This window comes from Odontesthes bonariensis, chromosome 21, assembly GCF_027942865.1.
Source record: "Odontesthes bonariensis isolate fOdoBon6 chromosome 21, fOdoBon6.hap1, whole genome shotgun sequence".
In the NCBI taxonomy this organism is placed as follows: domain Eukaryota; kingdom Metazoa; phylum Chordata; class Actinopteri; order Atheriniformes; family Atherinopsidae; genus Odontesthes; species Odontesthes bonariensis.
Window position 1 is genome coordinate 4869149 of NC_134526.1, and position 12628 is coordinate 4881776.

Sequence of the window (12628 nt, forward strand, 5' to 3'; positions counted from 1 at the left end):
GCAGATGCCCACATATCATATACGTTGAAAAAACATATAGTTTTGATTATATTAAAAGCAATAACGGCACGGAAAGCGTCCATGACTACATTCACTTTTGAACTTAGCACTTTGTGTTGCGCGTGTCGATTCTGACCAATAGCCGAAAGACTTCAGGGCGCGTGGCTTTGTTGACATATTTTGGTCCGTTTACTGAAATGTACAGTCTGAAAGCGAACCGCACCAAAATAAAAAAAAAAAGGTTCGGACCAAAGCAAGTGAACTATCGGACTTTCCTGGTCTGAATACGCCCTTAAAGAGGCTAAACTTACTGTGCAGGAGCAAAAAGCTTTTAAAAATCCCTTCCAAGGCATCACTACTGCCGCTTTGTCGGCGCTCTTTGGCGTCACAGACTGATGGACTGATGTGCTAATGCAGTCGGAGGTCTTATTCTAAGTCAAGCTAATTTCTTTTTATGTAAGTTTTGGTCATAGGATTTAAAAATGGTGCCTGAAATCTTCACAGCAGCTCAAAACTTTCTCTAATATCAAGCTAATTGTTTTCTGGAGAGCTGACAAAACGTCAGGATTTGATGGCCGAGGAATGAAAGCAAGTTGGTAAAACAATAAAGTTAAAGCACAGAAACAAACATCCGACTAAAAGAAGCTCCTTGTTGCACGGTTAGGTCGAGATGGTGGCTTTCTTCTTGATCAACCTCCTCCCGGTCTGCCTGGGGACGGTGGCCGGAGCCGCACCGGGGGCGGGGCCGGCGTTGTTGGCCCCTTTGGCCTTGAGGTCGTCGATGAAAGTTTCTATGGCGGCGAACTTCTCGGTCAGGTCGCCCAGGTGAGCTTTGAGGGCGTTGAACTCCTTGTAGAGGTCGTCTAAAGCCTCAGACAGCGGCTGGATTCTGGAACCAGGAAGAAACAATTTCATGATATAAAGAGAAAGGCTGTGTTCGAAACCGCTTGCTACATACTGATCGATCAGACAGTATGCAGAGCGTTTACCCACAATGCATTTCGCTCCTGCCCGAGCCGAAATCAGCCGGCCTGAAGCTGATTTCTCTTAAGCTCTAAACTCTGTAAACTTTAGCAACATCTGAAACATTTTCAGGAGAGAAAGTAGTCGTTTAGATCCCCAACGTGTTGAAAACCTGACAAAATACCGGCTGTTTAATATTTTGTTCCCACGAATTCGGCGCTACTAAAGCTAGCCGCAGTGAGCAACGCACTTCCGGTTATTTTCACAAAATAAAATACCTGTTGCCTTTTATCATAGGGAAAGCCATTACCATACAATTGGTGCTTTTGTTTTGAAAACAGGAAGTGAACCTACCCTCGTTGTAGCTAGCTTGAAACTGCCGTTTTGACAGGAAATGACGATCGGTGACGGCACGTTACGTTGCATCTTGGGTAGTTTGAGTATGAGTAGTAACCTCATGATGCATACTCAACATTTCAGTGAATCTAGTATGCATCCGGGAAAAAAGTCAGTATGAGTAGTAGGAGAAGTATGCGGTTTCGAACACAGCCTATATCTAAATACCTGATCGATGGTGCACTTTTAAAAAAGAATTGTCTTCAGTTGTTACGTCCTCTTCATCCTCTGAGGCTGAACAGCCTTCCTGTTTGTGCTGTTTAAAAGAGCTGTTTCAGGGTGACCCGTTTGGGATAATAAAATTTATTTATTAACTCCATAAATATTTCAGGGATTCAGTCTGTCTAAACATTGTATTTATATATTTATATATTTAAATTTACGAAGTCTTTCTTTGCATCTTGTTGAGATTTTAAACTGAGCTTTTTGATGTGAAAACAGATTTCTGGAGCATTTTTTTTGTGCTGGTTTGCATAACTTTTTATATCTGTTATGATGCGTCACCACGGCAACAGGAGAGTTGTTAAGCTCTGGGAGCAGCTAGCTGAGCTTTCGAAAGCCCAAGAAATTCCTGGAATAAGACCCCAAATCAAGATGAGCTGAAAGAGGAGACGTCTGGGATACAGAGCAGGAACAAAATGGAGGGAAAAGACAAGGAAGTTTAAACCGTTTCTTCAGACCTGCAGACCTGGCTGCAGGAACAGCTCTAACTATCTGTAACATTAGCATATCTTTAATAATAACTAATACTGCAGCAAAATGGATAGCATCCAAAAATACAGTCAAAATAAACGTGTTAAAATTTTCACCTTTTACCACAATTTCAATTCTGCAAAAACTTAAATGAAAATATGATGAAATTATGTTTATTTCTAACAAGATGTGAAAGCATCTCACTTTAATCAAGAAAATATTGGCAAGTCAAATATTCTTGTGATGTTGGCAGGTATTTAGCTTACTGTTTCGGTGAATATTAAAGTAAATACTTGAATATATTTGAGTTTAAATAAATTATTTACTTGAGTATTTACTGTAAGAGGGGTGAGGGGAAAGGAGAGGGACTGGGATTGGGTCTTAAACAGGAAAGAAAAGCCTCGGTTCTTATTTAAGCACCCAACCACAGTGAAGTCTTGTCCACAGGCCTCAGGAAGCAGCAGAGCTCCATATGGAAAACTATTTGGATTTTTAAATTGCAGGTTGAGCTGCAGTTTCTTATGACGGCATTGGCCGCAGAGTGTACCCGAAAAACTCCTGATTTCTGCCACCGCAGGGATAAACCAAATTCCTGTGGCGACTCCGAGCTCACGGTCTGTTTTATTTCACTCATGTGGACTCGTCTGCTCATTCAAAACACACAGGAGGACAAAGACGTCTGACACACGGAAAGCTTGGACACTGAAGATGTTATCAAAGCAGCAGGAGACTACAGTGAAGACGCCAAAATATTCTCTTTCTACATGATTATGTCCTATTTAATTGTTTTGATGTCTTTAGATTGGCTTCATGCTGCGTGAAATAGTAAAAATAACACAGAGTAACCTTTTAAATGAGAAAGTGTGTCCAAACTTTTAATCTCTGACAGTCCAGTGACGTCTAAACGCCTGTCCTTTAAGCCCCCCCCCCGATCCGTACCTGGCGTAGTCCGGCAGCAGAGACTGGTGGTCGTTCTGCAGAAGTCCTTTCATCTCGTTCAGGAGGTTGAACCTCCAGTTATCCAAAACCTCAGTCAGGTTGGCGACTCCACGCATGCTAACCCGCTCAGCTGTGAATAAACAAAAAAACGTGTTCACGTACGTTATTAACAGGTTATTAACAGGTTTAATGAAAGAAAGCTAAACAGGTAAAGCATCGACTTCTGCAGGACAATATTTGAACGTGAAAACAAGGAAGAAAAAAAAGGAGGAGGAAGTTTAAACAGTTTCTTCCCCTGATCATCATGAGAAATGTGAGATCCTTATGATGCGTCACCACGGCAACAGGAAAGTTTTTAACCTGTCGGAGCAGCTAACTGAGCTTTCGAAAGCCTAAGTAATGCCTAAAATAAGACGTCTAGGATGGGGACGTCTAGGGACAAAGCTAGCTCACCGCGGTTCTACCAGCGCGAAAATGTTGCCCTTCAGCAGCAAAAAGATGGAAAGACGACGTAAAATGTCAGGTTTTGTTGCAGCTAAACGACGGGAACAAAGAACTGGTGATTAGTGTTAGTTTGATGATGACGTCGCGATGATGTCACCACTAATCCATTTTAATTTGGTTGATTAGTCGACGTCTAAAATCACTTAAAATGCTCATCCCTATTTCAAATTGGTCCATTCATACAAAACCATTTAAAAAAGATGTCCAGCTAAGGAAACCAACGACTATCTCAACAAATGTCATCCAAAGGAACTTTAAACATACATTCCAATTCAAGCCAATTACAATCCAATTCAGTATTGAGATCGTTTATACGTATATTTCGTATATTTTCGCACACTAAACTGTCAATGAAGGAACAAGCAACAACTATAGAAAAAAATCGTGCTTCAGCAAGGCCGTAACTGCCTTCATGTTAGGTTATAACATTGGCATAATATTAGGGGGCGGGGCTTCTGTGACTGTGAGAATCGTACAGTAATGGCCATCAAAAATCAAGCGTTCCCTTTAAGTTTTATGACACATTTCCAGCAGCATCAGTGGTCCACCACGCCACGACTGAAAGAGCGGCCGAACACCGACAGTTTTTTGATCTCAGCATCCAAGAGAGATTTCTGTCACAGTTTTTACGGAGTCAGGATCCAAACACAGAACACCAGAAAGATTACAAACCAAAATTATAGGTTTTAGGGAGGGAGACAGACACATAGAAGGAAAACACCAAGTAAACACAAGGAGTGGAAATCAAAACAAGGGGAGAATAGGTCTGCACTAAACAAAGGGCGTGACTGGAAAGCCAAATACTGAGAGGAAGCAGATATACTGATGGAAGTAATGAAATGCAGGGAAGCTAAATTTAATTGGGTCGGGCCAAATAGAATAATCAAATTACTCAGGAAACAGAAAACAAAAACCCTAAACTGTGATAAAATGAGCAAGAAAGCACAAAAAGAGCTGGTTTGTGCAGATATTACAACCTGAAATCAGTGAAAGTTGTTTGGAAAATACTAAAGAACTGAGATTTTTCATGTTCTGGCTCATCCAACTTCATCTGTTTGGATACATCCATCTCATAGATACAGCTGGATCTCCCCTTTGTCCACAAATGTGTGAGAAAATGAGGACAAAGTGTTTAAAAACAAGGGGCCTCATGCAAGAACATTTTCGTATTTTTATTCTAAATTTCTTTCATTTTTTTCGTAAGAAGGTCTCGTATGAACACGTCATGTCAGATTCAACAAACGCTCTTAACTTTGGAAAAAGTGTGTAAACGGCCTGCATAAATGTCCCCAAACTCTGAAACAACCACCACCCCGTGCTGCTGCACACCTGAAGACGTGTTTGCAGGAGGAATGGGACAAAATAACAGCTGGAACTCTTCATCACTTGGTGTCCTCACTGTCAGAACGTCTCTAAGTGTTGGGAGAAGGTGTGAGATGTAAAAATGGATGTTTGGTAACAGATGAAATGAAGCTGATGAGACAGAACATGAAATATTTTGGGGTCATACTCAGTGGGGTCACATGGCACTGAAAGGATCGGATTATTGGCTAAATTACAATCAGACTGAGTTATTAAGTGCATGTAGACACCTTAATCTGACTACTGGATCGGATCGGATTCAGACCCTGAGATAACTGGGTTGAAAGTCACTCTAAACCTGCTTGTAGACGCTGAAGCTCGTGGTGAATCAGACTTTGCGTTCTGCGCATGCTCCAGATGTTTTCCCGGGGTCGTGACCCGGAAGTCAAAGGAGACGATATTCCTGTTGTTGTCGCCGTCAGAAAGAAACAAACAACGCGATGGAGAATGCTCCGTTGGGCATCGAGTTTGTGCAACAAGCAGCTCATCACAGACCAAATGTAGAGGGACGTAGCTTCATCTGGCTCTGCGTTCTCCATCTTTCTCCAATGCCTGAGTTTGTTGTTGTTGTTGGTGGTGAAGAGGTCAACAGGAAGTGGCTCTATTAGCAACAGTTGGAATGGGTACAGCGCCACCTATCATACCGGGGTATGACACGCTTTGTGCCTCTGATCCCATTCATTCACCGCCATATATCCAAGGAGAATTACCCTTATAACTCATTCTTATTGTAATTTAGCCAATAATCCGATCCTTTCAGTGCCATGTAACTTTCAAAATACAGGAAAAGCTTAGAATATGTTTCTTTCTGGGTTTAATTGTATTTATGAGTAGAGCTGTGAACAGATCCAACTGGACTGCTCATTATGGGACCTGAACCGGACCGTTCAACCCAAAGTAAAGTAATCTGGGAGCTCACAGCCGTCCCTGTAGTTCCATTCGTCGGTGGTCGTGGTCGTGGCCTTCGATGACGGGCGTCGCCTCTGGGCGAGCACCGTTACCGTGGCGACGGCCAATAACAGCAGCAGCACGCTCAGTTTGGAAGCCATGATGAGACTCGCACCTGAAGGAAGAAAGAGACGAGAGTTCAGGTCAGTTCAGTCAGAAGACACCAACCTCCCAAAGAAACAACGTCGGTTTAATTCACAGCGCTGGACAGAAAGTGGCGTTCTACCACGTTAAAGTGTCTCACATTTATGTTTATAAATCATAAGTTCTATCAATTTAGTTTTCTTTGGGCAGTTAGAATATACTTTAGTTAGTTTGGAATCAAAATCTGTAATTCATTTTTATATTTGAAATTGTTTAGATTATTTTGGTAACTTTTAGACCCTCCCATTAATCAGCAGAGATGGGCACTCGAGTCTGCTTATCATTTATCATTGATAAAGGAGAGTAAGAACTAGCTCACATTTGTTGGACTTTGGACAAAGAGTCCGAGCTCTGTTATGATTTCATGAGCTTCTTCACCAATACGATTGTTTCTATCTATAATTGTATTGGAATGAATTGGATTATAAGTGGTCTGAATTGGACTGTATCTTTGAAGTGCCTTCAGATGACATTTATTGTGATTTGGCGCTTTATAACTCATCGGATTGACTTGGTTTAGTCCCTGTAACCACCATAAAACAGCGTGACACCAAGTGAAAGTTGGGGGGGGGGGTTGGTGTTTTTGTTTGTCAGATGTCCGGTGTGAAGACGGGAGGTTTTGGTAAAATTATTTTTTTTTACCACATTTTGAGCTTGTAAAATCAGATTAAGTTAGCTTTCGTTTTACGAGGGTAGGTTCACTTCCTGTTTTCAAAACAAAAGCATCAATTGTATGGAACAAAATTGTAAACAGCCGGTATTTTGTCAGGTTTTCAACACATTGGGGATCTAAACGACTACTTTCTCGCCTGAAAATGTTTCAAATGTTGCTAAAGTTTACAAAGTTTAGAGCTTAAGGGAAATCAGCTTCAGGCCGGCTGATTTCGGCTCGGACAGGAGCGAAATGCATTGTGGGTAAACGCTCTGCATACTGTCTGATCGAATGAGTATGCAGTATGTAGTATGCAGTATGCAGTATGCAGTATGCAGTCTGTAGTATGTAGTATGCAGTATGTAGTATGCAGTATGCAGTATGTAGTATGTAGTATGCAGTATGCAGTATTCAGTATGTAGTATACAGTATGTAGTATGTAGTATGCAGTATTCAGTATGTAGTATGCAGTATGTAGTATGTAGTATGCAGTATGCAGTATGTAGTATGTAGTATGGAAGTATGCAGTATGTAGTATGTAGTATGTAGTATGCAGTATGCAGTATGCAGTATGCAGTATGTGGTATGCGGTATGCAGTATGCTGTATGCAGTATGTAGTATGCAGTATGCAGTATGTAGTATGTAGTATGCAGTATGCAGTATGCAGTATGTAGTATGCTGTATGCAGTATGCTGTATGCAGTATGTAGTATGTAGTATGCAGTATGCAGTATGCAGTATGTAGTATGCAGTATGTAGTATGTAGTATGGAAGTATGCAGTATGTAGTATGTAGTATGGAAGTATGCAGTATGCAGTATGCAGTATGTAGTATGGAAGTATGCAGTATGCAGTATGCAGTATGGAAGTATGCAGTATGTAGTATGGAAGTATGCAGTATGCAGTATGCAGTATGTAGTATGGAAGTATGCAGTATGCAGTATGTAGTATGCAGTATGTAGTATGTAGTATGTAGTATGTAGTATGTAGTATGTAGTATGTAGTATGTAGTATGCAGTATGTAGTATGCAGTATGCAGTATGTAGTATGTAGTATGTAGTATGTAGTATGTAGTATGCAGTATGTAGTATGCAGTATGTAGTATGTAGTATGTAGTATGCAGTATGTAGTATGTAGTATGTAGTATGCAGTTTCGAACACAGCCATTGTTAATTTGTTTGTCCAACCTCAAATCAAAGGTCAAAGGTCACTCCCAGATTTCTGACGGTTGAACTAAGCTTTGAAGACGAGGCCAGCCGTCACATTAAGTTAATTCCTGCATTACAACAATCAAACTCCATATTCAAGCTCCTTCCTCTAAGTTATGTGCGTCTTGGCCTTGAAACATAAAATATCTCCGAGGTTTCACTCTGAAAAACTCGCTGCTTCAGGCCTGAAAAAGCTGAGAAACTCAAACTGTTTGTCTTCCCGATGCGTCGGAGGGTGGAACCGAGGCAGAAGCCCCGAGGCTGCAAACTATCTGTGAAGCCCGTCAGAGAGCCGCTGAACGAACCTGAACTGACTTGGAAAACTGGGAGGAGATGAGCAAAAACCTCCCCGACTTCATGTTTGTCCCACAAAAACACAGACGCTGGAGTAGACTATACAGCCGGCCACGTTGGACACACGTGTTTAAATAAACCTCACGTGTTTGAGACACCAACCTGGGATGATTAAGCTCTTTTTCCAAACTTCATGTGCAACAGTCTCACAGAGATATCGCTGATACGGTTCAGAACTTTTTCATTTTTAATGAATCTTGATTTAAATTCAGTTTCTTTGGGAAGCAGATTTGATTTGTGCAGCTCGTCCAAATGTCTAAAACCAGCTCGAAAACACAAATCTGGTATTTCAAAGCAATGTTTTTCAGGATGGAGTCCAGGTTAAAAACATTTCTGTTCTCATGTGTCTATGCATGAAATCTGCACGCTATCTTTGAACTTATCTGCTTGTTTTTAATCATTTAAATGATTTTATTTGTTTCTCTTTATATTCTTTTATGTATTTTTAATGCTTCTTCCACTCCCTGCTGCAATGCTTTTATTTTATGGGAAGAACTTTTAATTGTTCTGTACATGTAATGTGCTACAAATAAATTTGATTATTATGTTATTTAAGGTTAATATTTCAGGTTATTTTTCCTTTCCTTTCTTCGCCCTCCTGACCCAGTATGAACCTTCCAGACCCCTCACCTCATCTGGATCCGGTCTTCTATCAGTTCCCAGAGTCAGAACCAGACATGGAGGAGCTGCATTCAGCTTCTATGCTCCACATCTGGAACAAACTCCCAGAAAGCCTCAGATCAGCTGAAACACTCAGTGTGTTTAAGACACACCTATTTTCAGCTGCGTTTGAATAAAGCACTGGAAAAAATCAGTCTTACCAAGTATATGTGTCTCATTTCTCATCAAAATATCTCATTACACTTAATATAAGACACAACTGCCTAACAAGTACTATTTCAGCCAGATATAGGGACTTGTTGGAAGACAATACATCTGGAATATCTTGTTAAATGAAAAAGTTTTAAAAACAATTTGTTTTGAGTCGGATTTCATATTAAACAAGCTTTTTCTTTTTACATTTGAAGAGGTTTTTAAGCTAATTTCAAGATCACTTTTATCTCAAAAGTCCTAAATATCACATCTTATTTCAAGAAATCTTGACAAGCCGATTTTCACTAGTTCCATTGGCAGATTTTGTTGCTTATTTCAAGCAAAAACATCTTTTATTTGTTGTTTTTCTTACTTATTTTTGGAGGGGCATTTTTTCCAGTGAGCTCCAAATCTGAAGCTTGAGTTTCAAAACTTTAAATCACATTTTAACTCCTGATTCTATCTATTGTTCTTATTTCTTTCTTTTTTGTTTAAAAGTTAAATCATGCTTTTTATTTCTACTGTTTTAATGTCTCTGTAAAGCACTTTGAATCGCCTTGTTGTTGAATTGTGCTGTACAAATAAACTTGCCTTGCCTTGAAAAAACACATTTTCTGCTCAACGTTCCCTCATAAGCAACAGAAAACCTGGCTCCATGAAATAAGCATGGCCTCATGGCAGGAAGGCACATGCCAGAAGATCCCCAGAGCTTTTCCACATTCAGTCGGCAGATGTCTTATTTAAATTCACGCCCAACATTAACATTAAGAGTCTCATTCGGTTTCATCTCAAGCATGCAGGTATGGAGCACGAATGGACAATGTTCTCCAACAAATCAGCAACAATTAAACTCTGGTTAATTGAGTTGGAATCAAAGCAAGTTTGAAAGGAATCCGAGCCAGAAAAACAAGCACCTCTGCCCTCTGAGAGCTTTCTGAAGCATCCACCTATGAAATATTTAAACCATCGATCAGTACCTGTTGTTCCGCAGCTCCTCTACTGCACAGCTTCTGGTTCACTCCGACACAAGTCAGCGACAGGCATGCAAAGAGGTGCAGAGAGAGCCGGAGGAGACGGACGAAAACAACACACACCCCTGCACGCAAAGCATGCACGCACATGCAAACTCACACACCAAAAAATGTACTCTCAGACTCTCCCACACGCTCCTACACACACTGAAACCACCCCGTCATTATGGAGGCCCGGTGGTCAGCAGCGTGGTTTGGGTCGGAGGCGAAGCTCCAGCACCTCGGCTCGTTTCACAAGTGTGTGTGTGGACGAAGTCACGGTGTCCAGCCTAAAAATATGAACCCATTAGTGGAGATTACCAGTCTGTGCTTGTGCTCTGCTGAGTGGGAAATAACAGAAAGAAGGAAAGAAGGAGCAAACTACGAGATGAAAGAACTACGGACCTTACTGAGAAGGATGTTTAAAACTTTATTTTGATTTATATTAGGGCTGGGCAACGATTAAAATGTTTAATCTAATTAATCACATGATTTCCCTGATTAACCACGATTAATCACATTTGTACGCAGAATCCAAAAATGAATCCAAAAGTAAAGTGTATAGCTTTTAGCATTTAGTTTTATTTTAAATGTGCTGCCATATGAATGAAAGTGCCATAACATTTGTTGTGCAAACACACTTTTAACATCAGCATCTTTCTGTAGTTTTTATGTAGAAGCCTCGCTCCACTGTCTGTTTCCTTGAATGACTTGCTGCTATCAGTTGTGTGTTTTGCCTTTAAGTGATATTTTAGACTGGAACTACTACGCTGAGAAGACAATTCAACTTGGCAGAGTTTACAGATGACTTTGGTTCTGTCGACTCCGCCGTCTGGAAGAACTTTAAAATGAAAATGGCCGAGTAAAAGTTCCGTACCCTTCTCCATGTTTGGTGGATCCGCCGATTACTTTCTTTTCCTGTTCCACAGCAGACAGCAGCAGACTTTTACAAAATAAAAGCCTGTGAGCAACAGACTTTTACAAAATAAAATAAATAATAAAACCTGCGCTAATGCGCAATAAAATAAATAAATAAAATATTTATTGCTTTAACGCGATAATAACGAGTTAACTCGCCCAGCCCTAATTTAAATCAAATTAAAGGCAGGGTAGGGGATCTTTTTCTGGAACATTTTTTTACATATTGCTTGAAATACTCTTCACACCCCCATTGCAACCAATTAATTAAAAGTTTTGACACAAATATGAAAAGTTTTAGTGGCCTCTAGAACGTACAATCTAGGAAAAACAGTATCCAATCATACTGAACGGACCGTTAACAATGATTGGATTCTGATGCGTCTATCAAACTGCAATCTGCTCCTCCCTCCCCCTCCCCCTCCCTCCCCCTCCCCCTCCTTCCCCCTCCTTCCCCCTGTGCGCGTACCCTGCTCCGTGAACGAAGCTTGGCAGGAAGCTAAACTAGAGCCAGCTTGGCTAGCACCTAGCATTATTAAACCTATAGTTAGCATATACTAAATACGGCAACGATCGATGCTTGCTGTCAGAACAGCGCTCGTGCACCTTCGTGCTCGTGCGCGTTCATGTACTCTAGAGGCGTGCCTTCGGGGGGAAAGTGAAGAAAAGGGTTGGGACTTTTTACCGGTGTATTTTCAAAATGCAGCTTCGCTGGACTCAAAATCCAGGATCTCCTACCCTACCTTTAATTTAACTTTCATTAACAAATAAGAACAACATTTATCACAAAGCACCTCAATGATACAGAATCCAGTTCATTGTAATCCAATCAAATCAAATTCATTAAGTTTTCAAATAAGTCCAATTCATACGCAGTCCGTTAAAAAAAATCTGCTCAGCTGCTAAAGCTGCACGAGGCGACTGTGGGAAGAAAAAACAAAATGAATCCCCAACAACAACTTCAACTTTCTACATGTTTGTCAGCTGGTTTTATATTTTATTTTGTTATCTGTCTTATAACAATAATTAATACTGCTACACTTTAGCTTTGGGGATCATTAAAGTATTATTTAATTGAATTGAATAAGGACTAGAGGTCCCAACAGGGTCAGAGATTATACAGAAAAACTCCTTGGTTAACAGAAACAAGCTGCAAAACAAAACCATCTACTAATCTGTAAAGGTCTGTAAAAGGGCTGCGCTAAAAACTGCCATGAAAGAACCACAAAGAGATTCAAGAAAGTTACAGCAAGCCCCAAAATACCCAGAAAGACTTAAAAACTCACCAGTAAAAAAAAGTAACGGCTTGAAAAAAATCACACGTTGGTGAAAAATCAAAGACAAAACTACTGCAAAGATACACAAACTGGAAAATCCCCAATAAAGAGAAGCAACTTCACTACAAATAAGGAATTTATATATATATATATATATATATATATATATATATATATATATATATATATATATATATATATATATATATATATATATATTATAATATATATATAAAAAATATTATAAACAGAAGCCAAGATATAGGAATAAATGTAACCTTGAAAAGACTCATAATGATTAGAAAACATACACACAAGACTAGCGGGGGAAAAAGTATCACAGAAATAAAAAAATAATAATAACTTTTTCAACTGGGTCACCAAGAATATTCTCTTCGATGATTGGCCGCTGTATACGTCAGTCAACGTTTCCATTTCCGGTCTCTCT

The 12628-nt window shown here is 40.0% G+C and overlaps 1 protein-coding gene across 1 annotated transcript; it reads right to left on the reverse strand.

The window, feature by feature from the left end:
* Positions 1 to 297: 297 nt before the first annotated feature.
* Positions 298 to 10057, reverse strand: LOC142371168 (uncharacterized). The gene is made up of 4 exons (XM_075453781.1): positions 9953 to 10057; positions 5777 to 5920; positions 2992 to 3121; positions 298 to 889 (listed from the first exon to the last, which is right to left on the reverse strand). Exons 2-4 carry the CDS (start codon positions 5904 to 5906, stop codon positions 661 to 663), a joined length of 489 nt encoding a protein of 162 aa, XP_075309896.1. The 5' UTR covers positions 5907 to 5920; positions 9953 to 10057; the 3' UTR covers positions 298 to 660.
* Positions 10058 to 12628: the final 2571 nt, after the last annotated feature.